Source organism: Aythya ferina, assembly GCF_964211825.1.
Source record: "Aythya ferina genome assembly, chromosome: 20".
In the NCBI taxonomy this organism is placed as follows: domain Eukaryota; kingdom Metazoa; phylum Chordata; class Aves; order Anseriformes; family Anatidae; genus Aythya; species Aythya ferina.
Window position 1 is genome coordinate 565,263 of NC_140318.1, and position 27,971 is coordinate 593,233.

The 27,971-nt window shown below is 50.3% G+C and overlaps 1 protein-coding gene across 5 annotated transcripts in view; it reads right to left on the reverse strand.

The window, feature by feature from the left end:
* Positions 1-4,973: 4,973 nt before the first annotated feature.
* MVB12B (multivesicular body subunit 12B) overlaps positions 4,974-27,971 on the reverse strand; it is a 64,688-nt gene continuing 41,690 nt past the window's right edge. For 2 of the 5 annotated variants that reach the window (XM_084494278.1, XM_084494277.1), the window contains exons 9-11: positions 16,456-16,511; positions 14,279-14,338; positions 11,525-12,022 (exon numbers count right to left, since the gene is read on the reverse strand). In XM_084494278.1, coding sequence (XP_084350404.1) covers positions 11,693-12,022; positions 14,279-14,338; positions 16,456-16,511 — 446 coding nt within the window. In that variant the 3' untranslated portion in view covers positions 11,525-11,692. Of the gene's footprint in view, positions 9,933-10,880; positions 12,023-14,278; positions 14,339-16,455; positions 16,512-27,971 lie in introns of those variants that run through there. The other 3 variants (XM_084494279.1, XM_084494275.1, XM_084494276.1) reach the window with 3 other exon arrangements.

Genomic DNA, 27,971 nt, shown 5'->3' on the forward strand with positions numbered 1-27,971 from the left:
TATTTGTGAAAAATGTATATTAAAACCAAAACACATCAAATGGAAAGAAATCACAGATGGTTTTATTCACAAGCAGTAGAATTAATGGCCTTCTCTACTCTTTATAAATATTGGAAGCAGATGAGTTCATTACTATTTCACTCTAATAAAGAAAACCTGCTTTATTTTGACAAGACATCTACTTATCTAGTGTTTCTACCGAATAATAAATCTATTTTCTTTGAAAAAAATAAAAGAAAGTTTATCAATAAACAAAATCCTGCCTGAAAAATTTGTCAAAGAAATGCCAAACATCTTCATTTCTGATAATGCAGAACTGGAATTCAAGGGATTTTGAAAATGTCACTAATTTTCAGAATAGAAAGTTTTGAAATGTTTATTTTGTGGTTGTCTTAAATTTTTACATCTTTCAACAAAGCAAGCAGAAAAGTGAAAACATCTGAAAAGGCTTTTGAAAAGAAAAGAGTCAGCACAAGCTGGATAAAGCTGTGGGCTCCTTTATCTTCAGAAATCTGCACACATGGAGCAGAGTTCAGGATTTTTATTTTTTTTAACTGTGCATTCAAACACTTCCCAGTTCACAATCCAAGCTATGTCGGCTTTGCTAGACCTTCAAAGTGCTGTTGGCAGCCTTTCCTGCAGCGGAATAAAACATCTTACCCTGGGGAAGCAAAAGCTGAGTCATTTTTAACCCCAAACAACATTCACTGATGTGGTCATCTTGTTAGTCATGGAAATCCTGTGTTTTTTCTATTTATGCTTCTTTCAACACTTATTAACCAAGAAGTGAGGAGGTTTTATTTTAAACTGCAGAAGATGTTTATCCTCTCCGGGGCCATGACAATCAGTTACATGGCTTATCAATCATTGCAGAGAAAGGAAAAGGTTTTCAGAAATTCCCAGGGCAAGTTAATTTTTAAAGCTGTAGGAGGGAGAAGGGGAAAAGAAAACAAACACCAACAAAAAAGCCACAGAAACACAAAGCCCAGCACAGCTTTCTGACACCACACGCACCCTTGGCTGGCTTTTGTTCCACCCCTCGTGCCTGTTGTTTCCTCATCTTCACGAGACGAGGCCTGCCTCGCAGTAAGAATGACAAGGTGCTCACATTTTCGGACAAATGGCAGCTCCCAGTGACTGGAGCATGAAACGGAGCAGAAGGGCTGCCTTCGAAGTTCAATTAATTTATTGACTCTCCTTAGAAAACAAATTCTCTGAATGACACTCAGCACAAACCAGCTCCGGGACCACTCCACGCAGGCGCCCCAGGTCCCACAGCCCCGGAGCAAAGCGAAGGGGCCGTACCCAGCTGGCACCGGGCGCCCACGCCAGGCGGTGACACTGCCACGTCTCTGCAGGGTGGCACACACCTCCCTGGCAGGTCGCTCCCAGCCGCCCGCCCCGTCCCGTCCTGGCCCCTGTTGGGCCTGGGGCCATCACCCCTCCCAGCACGCAGCTGAGCGGTCCCCTGGGCAGCAAAAATCTCTTGGCAGACAATTTTAAATTTGTTTTGCCTGAAAGGGATGAGCACAGGAGAAGGAGCTGAAATACCAGAGAATGTTGTTTTAGCTGAGGAGGAAATGACGGCTCAATGGATTGAGACTTAGGGGTTTTCATAACAAAAGGAAATGCTGTTCAGGCACTGGCACCAAGAAACATGGCAGGTGAGGCTCTGGGTTTCTTTCTATCCGCTTTTGAACACCGTGACCTATAGCACACAGTGCAGCTGCCTCCACTGCTCCACGCGCTGGCTGTGGCCCACGTGCCAGCATCTGCAGCCCAAACATCAATCACATCGTGCCTAGCAGTGGGGGCAGGACACCACTGCTCCCCCTGGCTTTGAGCGTCGCTGTTGCTCCTGGTAGCGGTGGTGGTGACCCCCTTCCACCAGCGCCAGTCACTGCAGATCTTTCGACCATGGCTGCTTCAGAAGAAACTCCTCAGAAATGGCAGAGATATTCGGTGAAGGATCTTTTAACATTCGATAATTACAGGGGGATTCTGAGCAGCTGAATTGGGAAATACAAAGATCAGAGGCTGAGCAGAAATACTAGGGTTTTGGTGAAACCTGGAGTACTTCAACAGCAGCGCAGTCCCAGAGGCCTCCGAGCAGCTTCTCAGAGGAAGGGGCGCACAAGCCCTGCCAGGGCGGCGCTGGCTCCAACCACAAACCAAGCTGAGCTCCAGGGATGAGCCCTCGCGGCGGGTGCGGAGGCGCTGCTGCCGCCCAGCAGGAGTTGTGCAGCCCCAGCCCGCGCTGCCCCCGAGTGCAGCCCCCGGCAGAGGCAGCAGCCGACCCTGCAGGCATTGCCTGCGCAGTGACGGGTCGGCGGCCGCTCGCGCCTGAATGCTGCACGTAGCCACGGAGGTCAGGGGGTGGTGCGGGACCAGCCCCCCCTGGTTTACGTGCCCCCCGCGCCTGCCTCCTCCCCCGGCCGGGACATTCAATCAGGTGCCGGTGACGGCTCCCACAGCAACTCCACGGTGCAGTTTCTTAGTTTTTGGCAGAACCAGCGGTACTCGCTTTAAAAAGGTTATAAAAACATGTGCCTGAAGAGAATGTTGGGAACTCGGGTATTAATCTCCTTTAATTCAAAGGCCACTCTAAGTATGTGAGACAGAAATATTGGCTGGGGTGAGAGAAGATGGCAGAGGTCATAGCGTACGCCACCACTTGGGTCAAGTTCAGAAAAATAACTAAGCACAAAGAATAACAAATTTGAGTTCTAATGGGGTGATATTAGCCTCTCTGTAGCTGAGAAATCCATTTTGCCCCCAAGGGCTCTCACAAGGGTGCAACAGAAGGGCTCTGTCCACGCTGTGCGCTGCCCTCGCTGCTGCCCAACAGCCCCCGTGCCAGGTCCTTCCCCGTCCTGCCCAGTGCTGAGGCTTCTCCCCGCCGCTGCGAGGCAGCCACCAAAGGGGCTTCGCCCTCCAGCACCACACTTGACAGCAGGCGCTTGAGCTGAGGCCAGTCCCAGCAACGTCCCTCCAGTGCCGTTAAAACTCTCTGCAGCAGCACTTGACAAAGAAAGCACAAAGCAGGGCCACACAGTACAGACCCTGAGTCATAAAAGCACGGCACCTTCCCTGTAACTCACACTTCCACCCTTAACTGCCTCTCTTAAAACACGGCCGTATTTCAGAGTTGATTATAAAACCCTGTTTATTTCTGCAGAATCCCAGTTTATAATATTTGTAAAAAACAAGACCACGGAGCCCTGAGCTGGGCAGGGCTGCTCTTAGTCTACAGAAATGCTCCCACCTGGCCCACGTGCAGCCTCCATCCCTGCTGGGGCAGCCCCGAGCCGAAATGCTGCGCAGGAGAGAAGCCACTTGGGTGGCCTCCAGGCAAGAAAGCCCTGCCTCAGCGCTCTGCCTGAACGCCCTGCCCGAAAGCCCTGCCTGCTGCCGGGTCACTGCGCAACACTGCGGGCAGCAGCCAGGGAGCCAGGGAGCTGGGGACTGCAGTTGCGAGGTGCCCTGCAGCCCCACACACGCTGCACGCTGCACTCAGGCTGCACACTACTGTCACCTGCTGCATGCTGCTGTCACCTGCTGTGCTCTGCTGCAATGCCAGGAGCTCCCAGTAGAGCCCTCCCTGTTCTGGGCTGCGGCAGCGTCCCCAGCAGGGGATGCGCTGCGGTGCAGAAAGGCCGTCCGAGGGAGCGGCTGCGCACAAGCATGTGCACGGTAACAACAATTAATTCAATGAAAGACTGTGCTGAAAAGTCAAGCTCAGACGCTGGTGTTGCCAAGCTGTGATGCTGACTCCGTGACTTAAACCTGACCTCCTCATAATGACACACAATGCAAATTATATAGTTGATAATTACGGGTCACTAAAGCTGTTAATCTTTATAGAGGATAAACAAGTTGTTTCACCGACTTTGCCAGCATTTACTGTACTGAACACACTCACTGCCACCCACATTTGGGACACTGCCTGTACAGCAGCGTAGGGATCACGAGTGGTCCTTTATCCTCCAGAAAACACTTCAGCTGAGCTATTTTGACTACTGATTTTTGACTTTGCAGCATAAAGTTTAACAGAGACATTTTGGATTGATTTTCCAAGACTTCTTATATTTTATTTTCAAGGATAGAAAACAAGACAAGCAAAAGCGAATTACCTACGGTGGGGATCAAGCCATAACCTCTGACATACCTGCTTCAGTCAGTCAGGGTACCTGTCAGCACTGCGGGCAGTCACGCTGCTCCCCAGCTCCTCGTCAGGGATTCACAGCTCCTGGTCCAACTGCTCATGATTCCTCTGCTCCCATCTCTTTATTACTCCTGTGTCTGAATTCAGGTCACATCTCTTGCAGTGTCCTTCACCTTCCTGGGTACCCTGAGAGCACAGGAAAGGGTGTCTCTGGTCTCAGCCCTCATGTCCTACCAAAACTGCTCAGAAAGCCCCTGTTGGCCCCAAGCAGGAGCAGAAGGTGACCTGCACAGCTGTGACAGAGAAAAAAGCACCTTTGTAAATGAGTCTCTTGCATTAAAGCCTGCAGTACCCGTTCCTTTCTGAGACCTTCCAATCCAAGGACACATATGAGTGATGATTTATAATTCCACATGATCAAAACCAGAGACGGAAGGTAAGAAAACTCACCTCTGTAGGACACCACAAGAACCATCCACCTGTACCATTCTAGCTCCTTAACAAGTGTTCATCTTGGTACAAAGCCAATTGCTTCACTGAAGTCCAAGTCTACTGTTAGAAAGCATCACCTGTATCAAACAAACTTGTAATCTCATTTAGAAATACAAATAGTTCCAGGTGACACAGCTGAAACTGCTACAGTACAGCAGAGTTCAGACTAAGCATTAACTCATGTTTCATTCTCCTGATGTGTTTTAACTACTTGCAAAACATCCAGGTTTGAGATCTGAAGAAGTCAGCGCAACAACGATACAGAGGGAAGATGTGCAAGCTGGTCCCAAGGAACATACACATGCAAAACAGAGAATAAACTGATTAAAGCAAATTTTATTTAACAATTATATTAAGAATACAGACTAAGTTATCACACAATGAAACTTCCCTTTGTAAAATACAGGAGAGTCATCTAAAATAAATACAAAAGGTAATAACATTCATTAGATTAATGCACAGTAAATTCACTTTCAATAACCCAACAAAATGCATAGCATCTTAAAAAAACACTTTCCAACTGCATAAAAGGTTTCTCTCATGTTCGTATGATGGCATTCAAAACTGTTGCTGTTTACAAAGAATTTCACAATAAATGACCATAATATCCAACCTGTTTGGTGTCCCTGTATTGAATGAATTGAGCAGCACCTTACTGAGCCTTTTAATTAACTGAGGAACACCCTCCCTACCCGCAGCGCTGTTGGTTTATGGCTCAGAACAGCTAACTGACACCGCTCGGCTGTCCCGCTGCCGGGACACGCCGTCTGTTCGTCAAGGCTGGAGGCTGAGGTAATGCTGAAACGCAGACACGTGCTTCAGGAGGGGACTCACCCGGGCAGGGCCTGCAGGGCCCAGGGCAGCTCTGCAGCACGCCCGGCCCCTCGCACGAGGGGTGCTGCTGGGGGATGTGGCCACGCGTGGGGCTGGGCTCTGGGCGCCCTCGCCAGGCGCTCGCCCCGCCAGCAACACCCCCGTGCCGTGAGGCGGGCACAGCAGGAGTTTTACTTTTATGTTAAAAACACGGGTAAGCCGAGTGTCGTAGGCACCATTTTCCGCAGCCGTCTGTGCCGTGTGCGGTTTGAAGGATGGCGAGGCAGAGCCACAGCAGGCCGGCCCTGGCACAGGGCAGCAGGGCCGCGCGTGCCCCGCCTGGGGAGCTGCTGCTCCGCGGGCGCTGAGGGACAGGGGCTGAGGGCGGGTGTGGGCCTTGCCAGCTGCGGAGGGCGCCGCGCCCCGACCTCCCTCTGCTGAGGAGATTGTCAGGGCCAAGGGAACAGCAGGCTCCCAGGCTCCTGGACGCGCTCCCTCGCCACCAGCACCCACCGAGCCGCGCCGTGCCCAGGCAGCACCTCCTACAGGCTCTGAGGCTGCAGGTTCGGTTGGAGGAGTTCAGGAAACCAGCAGGGGCACGGGGCGGGTGTGAAACCCAACAAGCCCAAAGGAACGAACTACCAACAACGTCCTACTACACAGGAGGCTCACAAGGGATCCTTTCCTACAAACACTGAGGCAATCTCAGTGACAGTCAAAGGAACGAAGTATGACAAAGTTTATTCCTACACAACTACAGCTACGAGATGCTCCCACAGGAAGACATCTGCTAAGTCAGTCCACACTTGAATTTTACCACAAAGTTCACGCTTTACATTACTTTCTGCACTAATTTCTTGCCTTTCCGTAAGGAACATGTTAGACATTGCAGCCTGTCCTGGACGGTCCATGACTCATCTTGGTACGCTCCCTGCTGTGGGAAAGCCAGGAGGCAGCACGTCACTACTAACTCACATCAGAAGGTATATTTTACAGTAAGTAAACCCCTCACTGCTGCTCTTCTGTCTCTGTTGCAGAGATATGGATCTGTTGGATAATTTGGCAAACTAATCTCTGCATCAGCCACAAGACTAAGCTACCTGGTGTCCGGTTTTGTTCTAGAAACAGAAAGAAGGTAGCCAAACGCATCTGGTAAAGCTCTGCAAATCCACTTCTGTTGCTTCCCACTGACACATCCCCACCTCTTATGCCCCAGAAGGCTTCCCCACAGACAAACATCAATATCAGGCTCCCTGAATATTTACTGCCTGGACCAGTGGTAGCACACTTGCCTATCCGACAGGGATGCTTGTGCTGGCTCTGGCACATTGCTGTGAGGATGCAAGGACCAGCCCTGCAATGAGTTACTGAGAGTACAAAAGTTACAGAACTGCAAATAGAACCTGCCTGTGGAAATGCTGATCTGATGCCTGCGATATGCAGAATTCAGAGGTGCAGCAGGAAAGCTTCCTAGAACCAGTGGACTGTGAAGGTAAAATCAGCCACCCTGTGCTGTGCCTCGCTGTGCTTCTGAGTATTGACTCTGAGCCCTCTCGGCTTTGGAGATGTCCACAGTTTTCTAGCCTCAGGTTAGCATGTCTGAGAGCACAACTGGCTTTCAGCAGCTGTAGCTCTTTACTCAAAACATCTCTACTGCACTCATGCAGACATACCATGCTTTTGATAACAGCTATCTTTGAAGTGCCACAGTGCAAAACCCCACTGTAAAGACCAATTTATCTTCCAATTTTCTTTGCAGATGCATCCCTGAAGTAGCTTTGCTAGGCCAGTGTTAAGAGAAGAGACAGTGAGAACCAACTATACAGATATATCCCGAAGATTTCTTAGATGCTTGTCCCAGCTGGATGTCCTGGCAGCATTTTGAGCCATCCAGTGTTTCTTGTAGGTCACTGAAGAGAAAGCTGAACTTACTACCCCTAAGAAGACTGAGCAAGTGCAACTGTCACTATAAATATTAAAGCACCAGGTTTTATCTCCAGATGCTCTAAGCTAAATCTCACGGGAAGGGACTCAAAGCTATGTGCCCATTTTCCCAAGACACCCATAGGAAGTGCGTGCCTGGATGCTGAGCTTGGCAGCTACCAAAGCTGCTCCTCACTGTGGCATGGTCAGTCCTGCCTTCAGCACAGGAAGACACGGATGGAGGAGGTGCTCCTTGTAGCTGTCTCCCTATCTCCTGGCAGCAGGAACTGCCCCTGGAGCTCTGCAGACTCTGCACTGGCAGCTTAGCACTAGCCTTGCAGCCCTTGCTCGCCCACCATCAGTAACAGGGAAGGTCAGCTGTCTGCAACTCTGTTGTCCCAAAGCTACGAGGAATGCACTGCTGCAGTCAGCTTCGACCTACCTGCAGTGTCCACTAAAGGAGAAGCTATAAGTGGATGCCACAGAAAACTACAGAACAAATTACAAGCAGAAAAATAGAACGACAAAAGATGGATGAGATGGGCATACTACTACAGCATAGAGTGGATTTGAACTTCAAGTGAACCTGAGCCGAATGACCAGGCTGCCATGGTATGTTCATTTGTTGATGTCGGCATCATCAATCTAGCCTTTGTGAAGCTTGGCAGTGAGGTCTGGCTTTGCTTTCCTGCAGGATAAATAAGAACTAAAAATGGTGCTGCAACCTTCAAGTAAATGAGCACTTCCAGGGGGTCAACCAAACCTCCAGAGTTGATGCAAATGACATAGCTTTAATCCTTTTGACCAAATTATGACACACCTGCAACCAAATCTGCCTATGCTTTTAAATTGCACAGCCTTGCTTTACAGAGGCAGTTTTAGAAAATTATCACCTGATTAGAAGAAGTTGAAGCACATAACGGGAATCAGTCTATCCTGAATGTTAAGGTATATTGTGCTCATTATCCTAAGAGATATGGTATGGTGCCTTAAAACCAGAAATGAATCTTTGGACAAGAAATATTTTACATATGTACAAATAAAAAATACAAGCTGACAGTACAAAACCTACTGTTAGTTACCATTCTGTCCAACTAGAAAATACAAGATCAACCAAAAGCAGTGCAAAGCAGGTCAGGGCATATATGTGACCCAGACCGAGAGCGGCAATACTGTTACTTGTTACTATGGCAATTGCGTTTCAATAGGGTTAGGTAATCAGTATTTTACAATACAAAAAGTTGTACATTTGAACACTTAAAAATTGCCATTTTGCTGCCATGATGGAGTTTTGTTCTACAGCAGAGACTTGAAAAAGCAGCACAGAGTCAGACGGGCATTTCTAAGTAACTCATTACAACAACCGAGTTCTCCAAGACATGCATTTGACTCAGGAGTGAGCTAAGGTCACCGATCACAAGGAGGCTGAGGTCAGGGTTTAATGCATCAACTCTCATCCTGTGCTACGCCAGACTTCAGTGCTTCCTTCCGTGAGTGCAAAGGGGAACAGGCACATCTCTTTTGTTTTAGCAGCTAGCGGGGCAAAAATGAGAAAACTGTCCAAAGTAACAGACAGGTAACAGCATCCGCCTGGTCAGCAGGGCCACAGCTCAGCAGGCAGCTGCAGCGAGGGGTCAGCATGACGTTGCAGGGGTCTTGCTGGCTTGCCGTCAGCATCCAGCCCGGAAGGACACATGGGACGCTTGTCACTTGAGGTCCTGCCAGACACGCGGACACCCTGTGCAAAGCAAACGTGCTTCACCTCAGAGACCGCAGTGCCGCTCGTGATCTCTGTGCTTCTCCCCGTTGGCAGCAACTGAGGAGAGGGCCCAGAGCAGGTCTGAGCAAGTGACCCTGGCTCCACGAGCCTACAGCAAAAAAGAAGACCACAGTCTGGGGTTGAACCTGGCCACGGCAGAGTTGCTGCATGCCCAGACCTCAGCAGAGGCCAATGAAGTGTCTGCCATGGCTCGGTGCCGCCTGCTCAGCAACGTGCACGGGGTGACGAGAGCAAAGCAGCCAGCTTGGGCAGGAGGTCTGGAGTTTGCTGTTAACCGGCTGTTATCTTTTACTCTCTCTCAGGGCTCGCTGCTGAGCATTCCCGATCGTCTGTGAGCTCACAGCTTGCTGTTCACAGGGCTTCGTTACAGTCTATTGTTTTTGTGACTGTCCTGCAGCAGGGTACATGGAAATAGAAGCAACCAAGAGACTGCCAGTCAGGCTCTGAGTAACGTACTCACGTGGAGACTCGTCCGCAGCAGCGTATAAGGCCGAGGGCAGCTGCCGAAGGGTTGCACGATCCAAACGCGTGGAGCAACGTGTGCGGGAGGAGGCGGTGCAGCGCAGGGTGGGTGGCGATGGCTGGACGAGCAGAGCTCTGCTGGCAGGGCCCCAGCGCCGCATCCCGCTCAGTAGTACGCGCGCACGAGGCTGCTCCAGCGCCGGCAGCCCCTCAGGACGGCGGCACCGGCGGGCACCTGGTGGGGCTGGGCGGCAGGCGGGCCGCCGCGCTCTGCTCCGTCCTGAAGCTGTAGTCGTACTGTGGGAGAGACGGGACAGAGGGAGCGCTGGGGCACCTGTCTGGCAGCGCCTCCAGCCCCTGCCCCGCCCGGGATGCACGCAACCGGCACGAAGAGCAGCAGGACGGCCCGGCACGGGCAGCAGCCTCAGCCGCGTCCCCCTGCCCCGGGCCGAGGCCGTGCCTGCAGGGCCCGCCCGCGGCGGGGCGCGTTCGCTGCCCCCCCGCCAGACCCCGGCTTACCGGGAACGCGGCCGCGCCTCCTGCCCTCGAAGCAGCCGCCCGGGAAGCCCCCGCCCGGCGCGGGCCTCTCCAGCCGCTTCCCACCGCGGTGCCTGCGGCTGTCGGGCCGGCACCGGGAGCGCGCCCCGGCCGCCGAGCCCCCGCCGCCCGCTCCGCTTCGCCCCCCGGGGCCGGGCCGGGCTCGGCACCTGCGGGCCGGGGCCCAGGCACGCGGCGCCCGGCGCGGAGCCGCCGCCCGTGGGATGCCGCAGCAGCGCCACCTGCCGGCCGCACCGCGCCGCGCCAGGCCCACAGCACCGCGCCCACAGCACCGCACCGCCACCCGAGGCCTCGGCCCGGGCCCGGCCTCCCCCGGCCTCCCGGGGCCGGCCCCCGGCGGTGCCGCGGGCGGGGCCGGGCGGCTCCGGGCGGGCGAGGCCCCGGCGGCCGGGAGCCGGCCCCGGCCCCCTCCTTTCCCCCGCGGCAGCGCCGGGGCCGTGCAGCGACGCTTGGCGGCGCTAGGGGGTGCTCGGCGACCGGCTCCGAGCCGCCTGACGCCGGGAGCGCCTCGGGCGCTGCCCCGCCCGCAGCAGGGCCGGGAGCCTCGCCGCGGGCCGGGCTCCGCCACGGGCGCGGTGCTCGCGTCCCCCGGCCCCCGCGGGCGGCACCGGGCGGCCCCCGGCGTGAGCCGCGCGGGGAGCTCGGGTCAAGCAGCCGCTTCTGTCGAGGCTGCCTTTTAATTGGCAAAGGCGGCTTCATTAATTTTACCTCGGTGTCATGGTGTCACAGCCAGCAGAACCAGCCCCAAGCTAAATAAGCACTGAGCATCATTTTTCAACGCGCAAACACATAAAGATGTCAGCTCAAACTGTTTACTAATTAACACTTAAAAAGACACAAATTAGATATGCGTGGCTAAGAGCAATTATAATCAAGACGAATTTCTCTAGTCATTTGGGAACTGAAAAAAATGCCTAATTGCTGGAACCAATGTTTTAAAAACTGAAATCATGCCAGTTAGCAAATATGTTCATTTAAAGAACATTTCATGTGACTACACTCCGGAGAATTGACTACAAACATGAGAACAAGGAAAAATATTTCTGTATAAAATTAAAATTTTAAGCTCTTTTAGATTTACCACTTCTTCATTAAACATACTTGCAAAGAACAGCCCATGAAAACTTGTAGGAATTAAGTGGTTAAATGAGCTGCCTTCCTTGTCAGTTTAAAAAGAATAATTAATATTAGATGCTCACTTTACTAATTAGATCCTCTCCAGACTTTCAGCTCAATGCCAAGCTGAACTGGATGCTCGGTGCTCTCTGCCAGCATCCCGTGTGCGGGGCAGGCCCGCGGCAGCCCGCCCGGAGGCTGAGGGCCACGCGGCGTTAGGCAGCGACCACCTCGCCTCCCAGACGCTGACACTGGAAGTTTCCCTACCCGGTACACGAGGACCAGCCAGCACAGCCCCCCTGCAGCCCCGCAAGGAGGCTGCTGCAGGGGCTCCTGCTCCTCTCTGCCCCGTGTCCCCCAAAATGGCCTTGGGCGAACTCAGCTTAAAACCTTCTCCAGCCTCTGCTCCCACCGGGCTCCACCTCCTCACACATCCCCCTAGCGCTCGGCTGTGCGGTTCCAGTGCCTGCTGCAAGGAGACGCGGCCTGAGCACGCAGCTGCTCCCGCTGCAGGCTGGCCGTGCAGTACAGGATTTGCACCCTATTTTCACTGCTTTTCCTGAAAGGGTGGGGTCCTTCCATTTGGCTCGCTGCACAGCTTGGAGGATGGGTGCATACATCTGCAAATGTGGCGACAGAGAACAATAACTCTTGGAATTCTTTGGGAATATTTTTGAATGGCATCTAGCTCCAGGGAAAATGTTCTTGCTGCTCTGGAAATCCAGAAGATTTGTTGTAATGGTGCTATTGCTTGCAAGGGAAATAAAACCATGTGGAAATTCACAATATTTATATGCGCAGCTATCTATGTGCAGACAAGATGCTTCATCAAGGAATATAGGCTGCATAATTATACTTTTCATTACTCTGAAACACACACAGCCTGTAATGGAACAGGAGGGTGTGGGGAGAACCAGCAGGTATCCGCCACTCTTCCCACAGCCACCCCAGCCTAGCCAGTAGCGGTCCCCACGCTCTGCAGGCCCGCGAGAGGCTCAGGAGAGGGCTGCAGGCAGCACGCTGAGCTGCCCAGACCTCTCCACGCTTGGCAGGATGGAGAGGGCAGCAGCAGGAGATCTGACACCACTGCGCTTCCCCTCCAGCAAAAGGCACCTGCAGCTGACTGGCGAGAGGGGGACAGGAGGCAGAAGGGCTCGGGGCAGCTGTTCCCCGAGCACTGGGCTCCACATGCTCAGGGCAGGCTGGGGCTGCCCAAGCACACTGTGGCGGCCCCCAGCAGTAGGCAGGTGTGCCACATGGCAGGACCGCAGCGCCTGAGGCAGCTGGGTGCTTCTGCCAGCGATTTCTACGCTTGGGCAGCATGTTCAGAGCCACCATCACAGCGCTCTGCTGTGCTGGCGGATGCCTGGAAAGCTCTGGCATCCAGCCAACTTTTCTTACTCAGCCAAAATTTCAAGGCAGGAAGAGGAGACAGATTTTGTGACTCGCCGGTCACAAGTGGTGTCCCTCAGGGGTCGGTCTTGGGTCCAGTGCTCTTCAACATCTTTATCAATGACACAGACGATGGAATCGAGTGCACCCTCAGCAAGTTTGCAGATGACACCGAGCTGAGCAGTGCAGTCGATACAAGAGAGGGAAGGGACACCGTCCGGAGGGACCTGGGCAGGCTGGAGAACTGGGCCCATGAGAACCTGATGAGGTTCAACAAGGCCAAGTGCAGGGTGCTGCACTTGCGCTGGGGCAATCCCAGGCATTTATATAGACTGGGAGAAGAAGAAGTTGAGAGCAGCCCTGCGGAGAAGGACTTGGGGGTCCTGCTGGACGAGAAGCTGGACATCAGAGGGCTGGGGCACCTCTCCTGTGCAGAGAGGTTGAGGGAACTGGGCTTGTTTAGCTTGGAGAAGAGAAGGCTCTGGGGAGACCTCATTGCAGCCTTCCAGTACTTGTAGGGAGGGTATAAACAGGAGGGGGAACGCCTGTTTGTGTGTGTTGGTAGCGATAGGACATGGGGGAATGGTTTTATACTAAGACAGGGGAGATTTAGGTTAGATATAAGGAGGAAGTTGTTCACTCAGAGGGTGGTGAGGCACTGGAACAGGTTGCCCAGAGAGGTTGTGGATGCCCCATCCCTGGAGGCATTCAAGGCCAGGCTGGAAGCGGCTCTGGGCAGCCTGCTCCAGTGGCTGACAACCCTGCCCAGAGCAGCGGGGTTGAAACTAAATTATTTTTAAGGTGCTTTTCAACCCAGGCCATTCCATGATTCTATGATTTAAGAAACTGGACCCACTACTGCAACCAAAGAGCAGAGAGGCCAAGAAGAGTCTGGAAGTATTGCTATGCTACCTTCTTACGCTTTGCCGTTAACCCTGCTGGTCTGCACAACAGAGACATCTGTGACCAAGGATGCCCAAAGAAACAAATGCTGCTGAGAATCTTCCTCCTGGTCTTAGACATGCACCTGAGAAGCAGCTCTTGCAGAGCAGCTGGCTCCTCAGCACCATGCAGCCCAAGTCACACGTGTGCCAAAATGCTCCCTCAGGAACAGTCTCAGTTTGGTTCCTGCCTGTTCCCTAACCTCCTGAAAGACCCACATTTGCTAAAAATGCCAGTTGTTTTTCCTGGTAGCAAGTTACCTGTGGATTCTAATTGAAAAATTATGATGTAGTTTACTTTGTACTACTTAGCTGACTTCATTTGCTTCCTGACACAAACAGCACCTTGCTTGTAACAAACACCTTTTGTTAGTAAAAGAGAAAGGTTGAATAAGAGAGACATCTGGAATTAAATGGAGGCCAGCAGCCTTTGCCACTAGATTCTATGTCTAACACTTCTTTACCTGGCACAAATCACAGATGTCTCTAATTCTGTATTTACTGTTTGACTCAGCATTGACTTCACCTACCAGCAGTGACTTGGGAAAGACAAGACCTTTTCCACAGGGGGGAAAATCTTACAACTACATGAACACAGATCTCATGACACTTCTTAGTGCATGGGTGGGAACCTACCTCCTTCTCGATTTCTGCAAGGGTTTTGATTGTGATGCCCAAAAGATCAACTGGCTGCATCTGGTGGAATAAAAAAACAAAAACAAACAAATGCCAATTTTTGTTGTTGTTGTTGTTTTGATTTTGGTTTTGTTTAAAGTCAGCAAATACTCCATCACCAGAGATTTAGAGGCACCATCTGTAAATGCATGCATAATCCTATTTCTCAGCGCACCACAAGAGAGAAGCAGCAGAAGGCGGTTTAGGGATAACAGCTCTAATACCTTTCTCCCTAAATGGGGACAGCTGACACTCATCACAGTGTCACTTTAAACAGGTAAATCTTCAGCCATCTCCCTGCCACGGGACCGTCGTTACTGGAACACGCTTTGTAATACCCCATGGATTTTGTATGGCCACAGCACGCAGGTGTGAGTGGCACCAGCTGTGGAAAACCTCGATCATATTGACCATATGGTGGCAATGGTGTCTAAAGGATCTGAAGGGAGATTAGCATGACCTAATCTTTCTGCATTTGTCCTCGCTGCAGGGGCCTCCAGCTTTCTGGGAATGAAGTCCCATAAACAACCCTTGCAGAAAGCAGTGGTTGTGAAAAACCACATCCAGCTGCCCACACAGGTTGTGTCAGTGAGAAAAAGAATGCATGAAGCAGGAGTATGATGTGAAAAATCAGACACATCTGACAGTTCTGCGTTTGCTGCAACAGCATCTTGTAAATTATTTTAAGAAGATATTGTTTTAGGGATTGGATGGATTAGAGGACTGGTAATGGGATGCCTTTGAGCTCTGGATCACCAACTTAAGACAGTGCTGGGCCAGTGATGCTCAAAAGCAATTCTCAACTGGTACTGGGGTCGGTGCCCGTTCTGAGGTGCAAGGCTGCCCTGCCCAGGATGTCGGAGTCGCCCTCCCTCTGCAGTCACTGCCGTGCTCAGAGCCGAGGATGCGGCACCGTGCCCCGCCGCTGCGCAGCTCCTGGGCGAGCTGGGCAGGACCCCTCTCTGCAAAGAGAAGTCACTCAGAAACATGCTCTGTGCGAAAATAACCAAGCATGTTTTGCTGCTGCAATTGAGATGCCTGAGCTCAAATAATCCCCTAAACCAGAGGGCAGCAGCAATGCTAAAATCATTTTTCTATCCCCTTTTCTGTTTCCTGGCACCCCGCAGAGGTCCAGCTGCAGTGCCATGAGGACGCAGGCACCTCCTTAAACTTCCCAGGCTGGAATCAGGGAACAGGACGCCTCAGCCTCCCGCAGAACTGGGTTTCTGCCAGCGTAGCCATGGCAGCCCCGCTGCGGGGCACCACAGCCACCGGTCCACGTGTGGGATCACTGGCGTTCCTTCAGATCCGGTAGCTCTGAAGGATTTAGGTGATGCCAGTTGTGTTTGGTGTGAGCAGAGAACGCAGGGGCGTCCCGCCTCATTGGTGCTCCCCAGGCAGTTTTCCAGAGATGCTCCTGCCACCAAGGGCCTTTCGGGCACTGCATCTAGCAGCAAGGCGGTGGGACGGGGGAACCCTGGTTGGCCATGGCGCACGTGGGGCTGACCTGCTAGGGACCACAGCGCCTGTGCTCAGGCACTTTGTGTGCTGCGGCCAAGCAAGGGCAGCACAGCCTGGGCCCCGCTCGGAGGTGCCGTGCCCTCCTCGCCCCCACACTGCTCCCGGCTCTGCTCCCAGGGGTGCGCAGCACACTGGGGGAACCTTGTAGCCGCCTGCAGGGCAGCAGCCAGGGGTCAGCGCCAGCAAACACGGTGCTGTTCCTGCTGCCTTCAGCTTCTGGGGCGCAAAAGGAAACCTGTGAGGTTGACTGTACTATGCTGTCTCCACAACAGGTTAAATTCAGGAGACCTGAGTATTTGCAGCTTTCTTTAAAATCTAGACTAGGAAATTAGAAGTGTTTCCAGTGCACAGAAGGTCAAATCACTGCTCCTATTTTTAATGGCATTAAACCTTCATCTCCTGGGAGAATTCAGTTTCAGAAAAGATCTGGTAAAAGCTGCTCCCACCTACAGGAAAGTACTCTGAGGTGCAGCCATGGGCCATCTCAAGCACAAGGCATGTATTAGACCATACAGAAGAAAAGATCCCAGAAGCTGGTAATTTGTGTTAATGCTATGTGATCGTTCTCCATGAAAAGACGAATTACAGACATGGGAAGAAGAATGAAGGTAACTCACCCCTTCAGGAGCGCAGGCAAACTTCTCTGAAATCATAAAAGGTACTCCATCCATCGCTGTAAGGGACAAAACAAGCAAAAACGTCACATTTCCAGCTCACTTCTGACATGCAGCTCCACACATTCACAACAACATATCAAGTGTACATGGCATTGACATTTGATTGATACCTCATAGAAGTTATTGCCAATCTTTTCTCCCTCTAATCTCCCAGTGTTTTCTCTGTTGAAGACAGCTGGGTTAGTTCCTACCGAGTCAGGAATTCGATAAACCCTCCCTGCTCTACCCACATATCATTTCATGGTCTCGGTTTTGAGTCTGCTTCCAACTTGGTCCAGCTGCCAAAAAAGGACAGCATTTGAAACTGCAAGCAAATACGAACAGTTTAAAAGGACAGACATCTATTTATCGCTACCACACAGAACAATCTGAGCTAACTTGGTGTCCTAACCAGAGGAAAAGGGAAGCACCTCTTTCAGATAACTTTCACGTTTCCAAATACAAAGCAGTAGGTAGGCACTGCTGGGCAGAACCACAGCAAGCACCTCCCCATTCCTGACTGCCACCACTGGAAATTCAACAGCCAGCAATGGAGCTTGAACAAAATGCAAACCGCATGTGGAGGACAGAAACCAGTGAAGTAGCTGGAGAGACACAAGGACATGTCACTGTGCTAGGCACTCTCTGTAGCACCACCGTAATGATATTAAAAGGATTTTTTCTATTTATAATGTTGTATATTATTCTCAGATATTGCAACAATGTTCAGTGTTTTTGTCTTGTTATCACCACCTTGGAAACTTCACAGAAATCCTCCCACAGGACATGTCAGTACAAGTGAACCACTTATTTTTAAAGCATGCATCTCAACAATTTCCACAAAGACTGAGAAGGGCACATTTCTAAGCAGAGCGCAGCCCCAGATACACATGCTTTATTTCAGTTACACCTTTAAGTCTTTAAATTTCAGCTCTTAAAGAAATAAAAACTTCAAACTGGAGCAAGTTTAACCCCTGAAATGCCCTTAAGTAATCCTCAAATAGGGTTTTCTTTCACAGGGTGTGTGCACGAACCCTGCATTTCCCTACTTGCTTTTTTTTTTTTTTTTGCTTTTTGATTTCCCAGCTGCCATCAGCACCAGTGAGTTACCATGTTAGTGTTTTAATAACAGCTATTTAAGAATACTTAGCGTTTTACACTCACTTTGTATATTTTCAACATAAAAAAAAAAAAAAACACAAAAAATCCACTCCAGTGGAATAATTTCATTATCAAAGGTGCTATGTGGCAGCTGCAGTGTTACATGAAACAAAAGGAAACAGATGAAAAGCAGCATCACAAAATCCAGGAAGTTTTGAACCTGAAAGACCATCTGCATTTATTATCCCGACAGAAACCTGCTTTGATCAGTCACACGCCAGCTTTTGTAAAGTAATTTAAAGAATAAGCCATGGTGCGTTCGCATGTTCCCCTCTTGCCACCCCCGTTGCACTGCCTCCATCGGTCCTTCGGTCCTGACAGAGCTCAGAACTGCAGAGCAAGGCAGCAGATGAAAGCAGGGTGTGCCAAGGGCTCAGCAGCACAATTAGCACTCTCCTAAACAAACGAGCTTCAACAGAGCTGTAATTAAGCAGGCCTGTAATTAAGTATATGCCCTTTATCATAACGATCATGCTTAAAAATGGCATGATGCATGGAAGTGTGTTATTAATGCTGCAATCCCAAAGCGTGGGGAGCGTGCATTGAGCTGGCGTATCGGGCCTGTCACTAGGCTGCTTGTAAAACACATTAAAGGGAAAAATCAGAAAACAACAAGCTCATTCAACAGTCCTTTCACAGCCAGGCACCAGAGACGAGAGGATTTAAATACCCACCAACTGGGGAAACTTTACACAAATGCAGCTCCAGGCTGTCCTTGCAGGCTGCACCACCAGCCCCGTGCTATGCCAGGCAGTGGGGGCAGCCTCCTCCGGGTGCCTGCAGCACCCGTGTCACGGCCAGGCTGGGAGCAGTGGTGGTACTGGTGCCGCTGGGGAGGGCGGCTTCAGCGTGCAGCGGGCGGGAGGCAGACGGCTCTGCCAGGGGCACTGAAGCATCGGGCGGCAGCAGCTCCTATGGCCCAGGCCGAAATAGGTGCTTCAAAAGACAGCGCCCCATTCCCCATGCCTCACCCTCAAAGGAGCTGAGTGTGGTCTTATTAACGCTTGACACAAGAAGAAAGAGATTCAAAACTCCTGTTACCAAAGTAGTGTTTTTTCACATCTACAAACAACTTCAAGGATGAGGCACCTGACCTCCTTTTAGCCACATAAATCCAAATCCAAGAAGATTAATAAATGCAGTGACGATTAGTTCCACCAAAATGCTGAACTGGTATCTGTTAACGTCTCTGTCACACTACGCCTCTCCTCAGGTTTGGAGCGTGCTTGGCACGGGTCCTACACAAAGCACGAATCTGAACAGAAACCATCTGCTGGAGAGAAGAGCGCTCTCAGCAGCGGTGCTGGGGAGCGCTGGTGCTGCGCGTGGGGCTCGCGTCCTCCTGACACAGCCAGGCTGCAGCACCAAGGCCTCCCAGCGGTACGAGCACGCGGTGGCAGAGCAGGTTCCATTGCTGCCGGCGCAGCAGCGGTGCCCAGCCCTGGCAGACATCCCCCTCCGGTGCAGTACAGCCACACAGCACAGGCAGCAGCAGGGCAGCGATGGGGCTGCGTATGTGCGTGCACACGCCATGTGTCCAGCTCACCATCACCCCACAAAGAGGGCAACATCCCGCTCCAGGGAGCAGTCCCAAGGGCTGAGCACCCGATCCAGCAAGCAGGCACCATAGGAGAGAGCTCCCCTGCTGCACCGTGATCTGCTGGGGGTGTCCGGCACCAGGGCCTGGGCGTGAGTGCCATCGCTCGCCCCCACCACACACCACGAGGCAGCGTGCAACTGCACTTTACAGCAGACAGTTAATTTCATAATAAAGTTAAATGAGACCAGAACTGTAGGAGGCTTTTAATTCCTTGTCTCTTGTTCTGATGTTGTGCTGTAAATAAACATCATCAGCAGCCTATGATTCCTTTTTTTTCTCCTCCCCCTTTCCCCCCTACACCTCTCTCCACTGGTTTTCAGACACTCCTGGCAGTCTCTGATTAAAGAAATCCTGCGCTGAGATGCTGCCCGGTGTTGTTTTAAAACTGACCAGCCACGCTTTGGGCTGGAGCTACAGTTCTAGTTTTAGCCTGGCCGAGAGCCGTGCAATGCTCCTTAATGCCTGCTGGTGCCACTTTCAGGACGAGCATCCAGTAACAGAAGGGGAGAAGAGGAACTGGTGCTAACAAATGATAAAGTAAAACTCTCTTTCCAAAGGCAAAATGTACTGATTCAGAACAAAAGAGGTGGGTGAAGTCCCCTTTTTGCAGCATTGCTGCAAGTAGCATTACTCATACCATGACATGAGCGGGCTCATGTAACAACCCATACAGGTTTTGACATTTTTAAAAGGTTGTAACTTTAAAATGTTTTAAAAGATCTATAAATTGCCTTGCTCGTGTCACTTAAAAGCCTCTTTACACAGGTAGACATAGATTTTCTTGCCCTTCATTGCTTTTACACAGTTTTCAGGCTTTGTCCATCTGGCCCCCTCTGAGCTCCCACCTCACGCCTGCCTGTGAGCCTGACCAGGCGCTGTGCACAGCAGCCGCTTCCGTAGGCCAGGACAATGGCATGGGACACACCAAAGGATTTTGACTTTTCGCATGACTTACTGACAGCACCAGCCTGGCAGCGCAGCACGGGTAAGCGGAGCCAGGGCCTGAGCAGTGGCCACCGCTCCGGAGCACCCGCAGCCCCCACCTCCAGGCAGAGCACGGCGGGGGCGATGGAGGTGAAGGCGCACGGCCCCTCAACGCTGAGGCTTCGAGGGGAGCTGCAGCGGGACAGAGCCCTGGCCACACACCTCCTGCCACCTCCCTGGCACACAGGGGCCGCGTGGCCAAGAGCAGCGGGAGGGCCTGGCAGAAAGCTCCACGCTGCTCCCCTCACAGCACCGCTCCCCTCACCGCAGCCTCAGGGCCATGGACACCCCCAGCACGGGGCGCTGCAGAGGGCTGGCAGTGGAGGAGCAGCTTCTCCCCTCCCCGTAATTACAGCTACAGCATCTGCAACAGATTAGGGAGGTGCCTCCACCGCTCACTCTCCAAATGGAAAAAAATAAAAAGGGAGTTCAGAAAGAAAAATGTTTTCAGTGGCTGTTTATTGTCTCTGAGGAACAGCTCCTCCCTGAGGGTTATATCCAATTAGCTCATTCACTGGAATTAGATAAGAGCCAAAAGGAGCCAACTGCCAGAACTGCACGCCTGCAATCGAACCGAGGAGGGGAGCATCTCCCTGCAAAGCCCTGACCAAGCTGAGGGGAGACTGGGCTGCTGGCACCACGCAGGACCGCAGGAAAGCACATCCAGCTTCTGCCTGGTTGCTGCTACTTCATCATAATTTACTAAGACTTATTATCAGCCTTTAAAGGGCATGCCACAAAACTAGGCTCTATAAATACAACTTGTTAGCTCACTTAGAAATTCACTCTTTAATATGAAGAAGTACTGTCACCCTCCTCTAAGCACACGATAGATGCTGCCTTCTGTGCTGCAGACTCCAACTAAATCTCAGTTGTCAAATTAGTAATTCATCTTTCTAGAATAACTATATTTTTAGCAAAGCTACCAGATTTAAATAATCAGACCTGCCAATGCTACCCTAATTTAAACATGCTGACGAACTTTCACAGGCAGCATCAGTTAACATAATGAGTTGCTGGATGACAAAGAACTTCAGACTGTAGTTCTCTACACTACCCAGTGTAATAAGCACTTGTTCTCTTCTACAATGTACACATAAAAGAGGAATCTAAATAATAATTGCTGTAATTATCTTGAAAAATATGTGGTGATTAATGGTGATTATGAAAATCTGTATAATTGTTCATTGAAATCTCCAGTGATCAGATGCTTTCTTGAAACAGCCGTTAATGAAGAACCTAAGAACACAAAAAGCATCAAAACTCAAGCCAAGCTCCTGACTATTGTAAGTGAGGATACGATTTCACACAAACACACACACATCTCGGTTTTAACCCCTCTTGTGAACTCTCCGCAAGAGGTTTTAAGATGCCCATGATGTTATGCACATGTCATTGCAGTTCAAAGCACGAAGTTCAACCTGTTATTTATGCAAATAATTAATTACTCTTGTATCCAACTAGCAGTTTGTCATGACACATTAATGACTTGATAGACTTCTATGAACTAGTGAACACAGGACAGCAGAGCGCTTTTATCGTCATTTAATTTAAAAACGATCCTGTGTGAAATTATCTAGTCGTGAGTGATGGAAGCATAAAGAACAGACTCAGCAAAGCTTCTTTTGGATCATTGCTTTATTAATGGTAACGTCAGGGAAATGAAAAATGCTAACATTGTCATATTTAGCTCCTGGGTATAGATGAATAGCTGCCTCAGTGCTTGGCGGGTTCAGTTTGCACACTGCAGTGAGCGCTAATTCTTCACACCACTATTGTGGGGATACACAGCTGTAGAAAAGTTTATATACCTCAACTCCCAAGGAAATAACAGCTGTTTCTGCATTTAAATTCTCACCATAAGCTTTTATAGCTTTGGATTTCTTTATTGCTTTTTCTGCATGGCCTTTTACACTCAAATTTTCAACCTCTGATATTAAAAATATTTAAGTAAGTTCCTCGCAAAACATTTTCCTACATTACTATGAAAATTAAAACACTGATAACAGCCCCCTCCCCCCAAAAAAATGAAACCCCCCACAACACGGGATGTACTATTGCCACTTCTAAAATTTAAATCATCTTAGATTTTAGAAATAGCTTTCTGTAATACCGCACAAGTCTTCAGATTTTCCCCAGACCTGAAACACTGTTTCAGTGTTTGTGTTTTACCACAATGGATATCTCATAGAACAGCCTACAGTAATACCATAAAAATAGCAAAGCTCGCCTGCTTAGAGAAACTTAATTTTCAGCTAAATGACACTATAGGAAATAATATCTTCACTGCTTTCATCAGGAACTTGGAAACGTGCAAGAATTAGGGCAGGCTGGGCACAGACTGCTGGTGCTCCAGCGATCAGAGCGGGCGGCTATGTGCACAAGCCAAGAGAAACCACCGATAAATGGGATGAACGTGGAAACACCATGCTCCCAGGGCAATGCTGGAAGGTTTTGCTCTCCTTTTCCACAGAGCACAGCCTGGTGAGGGCAGCACAGCACCTGGGCAGCCCACCCTCTTCCAACAGAACTTGCACATACACAAGAGACTGCAGCCCCTGTGCCATCCTGTACTGCACGACAAGAACAAGGGACAGTTCTGGCAATCGAGGGCAATAGATTACACGTGATCAGGGTGTGACTCACTGGGGGGAATAGGGTGCAAGGCAGGCCCTGCTCTCCTGAGGGACATGTGCCTGGGGCGCGGAGGAGGCAGGGCACAGGGCAGAACCACCAGCACCTCAACAGAGCACTCGGTGCCCTTCATCCCCTACGAAGCGTGCAGGGCTCTGGAACTGCAGTGAGTGCTTGGGCGTGCCTCAGCCGTTACAGTCACACGTGGAGGACCGCAGGACACCAACATCAAACACCGAAGGAATGTTATGTGATCTCAGCGCAGAGGAAAGTCATTCACAAGTGCGGAAAAAAAACCTTTTACAACAGCCTGCAACGCATCAAGAGGAAGATGCAAGCTTTTCAAAATACACCACTCTTTTCATAATGTACAGCTAAGCCTCCTACTTCTGTATTTCTGTACACAGTAATTTAAATAGCAGCCTGAATAGTAAACATGTGTGTGTGCTACTGTGCACCGAGTCCCAGATGGAACACCACCACTCTGCATTTCCAAATCACTAATGATAGCAAAATCTCAGGGGGAAAACAAAAGCAAACTCTCCCTGCGAGCTCTTGCCAAATCCTCAGCAATCCGAACGCCTGCGATTGCCACAGGCTGCACTCCTCAGATTCAGACACCGCCCCCCCAAATGCACACTTATTTGTTTAATGAAGTGCCCGCATATCAAGCAATTGACCACTGTTTCTTCTGGCTCGCGTCCAACTCCTCTGCAGCCTACCAGGCACAGCCCCACCATCAGCAACTTCTCAGGCAAGAGCAGGGGACATGTAGCTGCTCCCCACCCCAGAGTCTGCCACGACGTGACAAATCCGCGGCAGCCTGACAGTGTCTCCAAGACATATTGTAGTTTACGTTGTCGCTCGGGCTTGCCATCTGTGCCGCTGCTGCAGAGGCTGCTGTCGCTGGCGGTGCCGAGAGGATCGGCAGGTTGGCTGGCCCCACACAGCCCCTCGTTAGTCAAGTGTGCTGATGAGAGGAGACCAGGGCAGTCTCCAAGCAAGCTCCACTCCAGCAAGTGCTGCCATGGCACGACGCAGGGTGCGCTGGGGGCTCTGCCCTGACGTCCGGACCTGCCGGTGCCAGCCCCAGCCACGACCCCTCGCTGGGCTCAGCCTGACGGGCCAAGGCCTCCGTGTTGGTCCTGCTGCACCAGCACGAGGCGAGGCGCCCTGCCCCACAGGCCGCCGTGCTGATGGGCCCCAGCACTGCCCAACTGGGGGCACCTCGTGGCCCACAGCCGTACCCAGCTGGCTATGGCAGCTCCTCCGGCACTCACAGGGCCGCCCCCGGCGCTGCCGCCAGCGAGCTGCGCGGGCAGGGCGCCGAGGAACAGGCCGCGGAGCCGGGCCCTGCCTAACACTGCCTCCCTGACCACTGAGAGGAGCCCCAGCAAGGGGAACAGTTTACAGCTTTTCTGTTCATCTTGAAATGACATTGATTAAAAAAACAGACCTGGATTAAATTTTCATTTTTGCTAATTTGATTGTCAGCCTTGATTTTCTCTATTTCCTGCACAGCTCATGACACAACATAATTAGTTCTTTACTGCTAGATCAAGCCACGAAAACACTTGAGAAAATACTCCTGGTTTTGATTATTTTCCTTTTCTTTTTTTTTTTTTTTTTTTTTTTTTTTAAATAAAGTTAAGGTTAAGTACTGCATGGTAACAGCTAAATAGTACCTTGGTACCACGGCTATATCAGCACCAGAGAACATGGATAGACTTCAAACAAGCTCTTCAAATTGCAAGTGTTTAGGAGCTCTTGATTTTATTATTTTTTAATAAAATGTCTCCTTTGAAGTCTCTGCACTATACTAAACTTCAAAGATCACACCTAAGCATGTGCTGCTTCCAAGCAACAACCCTTAATTAATTAGACCAGAGCAGATACAAAACAGGGTACTTGTGCTGGGCTGCAGAGGAATTTAAGCAGGTCTCACATAAGGACAGCGACCCTCGCGAACAGCAGCACTGAACGAGAGGTATTCCTCCAGCCCCTGCACGCAGGTCTTTGTGCTGAAGAGAAACACAGACATTTTTCAATTACTTTCAGCTCTAACTGTAACGATAGACAGACTCCGTGGAAGTCATTAAACTTGTAATGTCTGTCTGCAGTGGAGACGCAGGCATACAGAACTCGGGCTTGAGCAAACAGTTGCAAAAAGCATCTCAGGAAGCACCCACAATAGCTGCAGTGTTCCCCGGCAGGCAGCTGTAAATTTCTCCCTCTTGATGAGAGAAACATCCTGCCCAGTAATGGCTGCTTCCTTCCAGCACTTGTATTTTTTTTTTCACTTCACTAATTTTCAGTACCACAGGTTAGAAGCAGGGTATATTACAGAAACACACTTCATTTTGTTACAGTATCTGGCCCTGGAAGCTTTAATTCTCCTTTGCTGAGACACCTACAGAGGTGGGAGGTTGTCACCATGAGAGGATCTTTGGGATCCCCCTGCTCGAAAGCCTCTCTGTGCTCAGGGGGCCAGGTCCCGTGGGGCCAGAAGCACTCACAGGGGCAGCTGCGATCCTGCTCAGCACCAGCACCCCACAGCCTCCAGTTGTGCAACCAGTATATGTCCCACAGGGCTCCCTGTGTGAGATACAGGTACACTGCACCCTCTCTCAATAGGTTTCTTTTAAAGATGTTTTTATTTTTATTTTTTGTTTTTTATTTTGAACATACATGCAGCTTTTTGCTCCCAGCAAGGGCAGGGGAAAGGCACTGGATGAGCTGTCACGTAAACGGCATGCTTTCCATACCAAGGCATCCCCAAATGTGAATGGAGAGCAGAAAGGAATCACGAGCATGCTACAAAGGAAGGTGGCGGGACTTGCATCTCCCTGCCCAGTAGCTCACTACCGCCATTATCACGAATGCTTGCTTCCTCCTGAAATCACCAACTTTCGCTCCAGGGACAATACTTCTCCAGCCAAAGCAGCCTTGTCAGGGAGCTGATGCCTTCAGTGTAGGAGAGGCTGCCAGCACGGCACGGGCAATGCCTGTGCTGCACAAGGGAACGCTCAGCTGCCAGAAGCTGTAACAAGGACAAGCCCAGGAACTGAGACGGCCGGGCAATGTCTTTGTGCCCCGGGTTTCTCACAACACACCCCGCACCACCGGCTCTTCTGCAGGACGAGAGGTTTCAGCACCACTGCGTGGCAAGCCAGGATCTGGATCTCCTAATGTAATTTACTTTAAGTGCTCAGAGCCATTAGTGGAGCCACATATTTCTATCAGGTAAATTTCATTTGCATATGCAAATTATATCTAAATACATTGCACCATTAATATGATCACTAATTACATAATAATAGTCGCCAATCTCCACACAGATCAAACTTACAGTTTTGTAGCTATTAAGGAAATTGTGCTTTGTAATTAAGATAATCCTCATTTCCAGATGCTAATTAACTATATAATAATTAGCTTCTTTTGCTAATGCAAATTAAGTATTTTCATCCTTACTGGTAAAAGAGTTGCTTATCACTTAAAAAGAGACAACCTAGAAATAATCCCTCCTCCCCTTTAAAGGTGAAAAGGTAACTCCATTTTTATCAGTCTCATTTGTGAATGCAAATTAGCCCCGATTAATCAAGTCACAGATAAATGCGCCCATCTCATAGCAGGAGTGGTCGCCCAGAGCTTCCCTCCTGCCCTCCCGGGGAGAGGCACGCTCAGCGCCCACCAGCGTGCCCCGCGCGGGCGCAGCGGCTCCCAGCGGGCACGGGGCCGAGGCCAGCCCCGGGCGGGGGGTGCCTGCGCACACCGTGCCGAGCCCCCCAGCCCCGCACGGCGGCGAAGGCGAGCTGGCACGCTTGGCGGTGACTAATGAGGTCTACCTGCGCGGGAACAGACGGCTGACAGCCAGCAAGGCCTTCTTGGCAGGATTCGACTCGGGCTGCGATGCATTCATCATCTGCTAAACCAATCCACCAGCTCCACACCACCATTTGTCATTAATTATGCTAATCAGCAAACCATTACTCTCTGATGACACCACAGCACTTATTAGCTAGTTATGGCTTTTCAAAAGCACGGCTTATTGTGTATGCAAGTGCCGCGCATACATTAGCCTACAGGGAAGAAATGTCCAATTATGAAAAGAAGAAATTTGCTATTATCTCCTCCTAACAAACCAATTTAGTAATTATAAAAGTCTCTGAACTCAGAAGGATTTTTTAAGAGCTGAGTGATGAAACTGGAGCATCTTGTTTGCAATAACTTTCAGAGTTGGAACTAAAGTGAAAATATGGGAACGAACGGTTCTTATTACACATAATTACAATTGTTACATGCTAACGTGAAATGATCAAAAGCAAAGAATTTATGAAAATTAGAGCCGTACTGTCTTTTTCCTTAAAATATCTATTTATTTTAGTAAATATGCAACCAGATTTGTGTAACGTTTTACACGTTTACGCCAGCTCTGGGGTATACACACTCACAGGAGCGCCCATGACCGCCATCAACCCTTGCACGCCCAGGAGAGAACTGCTGGTAAGGCTGAATGACCTTGCAAAGCCCGTGCAAGGCATGCTGCAGGAAGGCAGGAGGCGCAGAGCTGATACTTCCAGAGTGAAACAGATTCAAGAGGGTGTCTGCAGACTCGACTGAAGAGCCTTATTGGAGCACCCAATTCATTTACAATTCCTAAGTTGTTTTGCTCACTGTGAGAGGAATACTACCAATTTTAGAAGCTTAATATGTGTTAAGAACTCATTAATATCATCAGAGTAAATGGGCCTATTAAAACATCTTTAAGCAATATCTGAACATAAATCTCCCTAAACTATATTTAATGACTGTACTTAAGATACATTATATGCAAGTCTTAATGAGACATTAGATAGCATTTTGGAGATTAAAATTAGAGAATCCATATAAAGTCTGTCCACTTAATGTAGCCTTAAGCTACACTGATGAAAAGCATTACTACCAAATTATTACTTCATTAGAACAAATATTTTCTAATCATTTCTGATTTATGCCATTAGTCGTTTCCCTATATATTATTCCTCCATATAGAAAAGTATACACAAAACAATTTTCTTGTTGCACAGGAGACGGGAGGAATTTTGAGCTTTCTAATGGC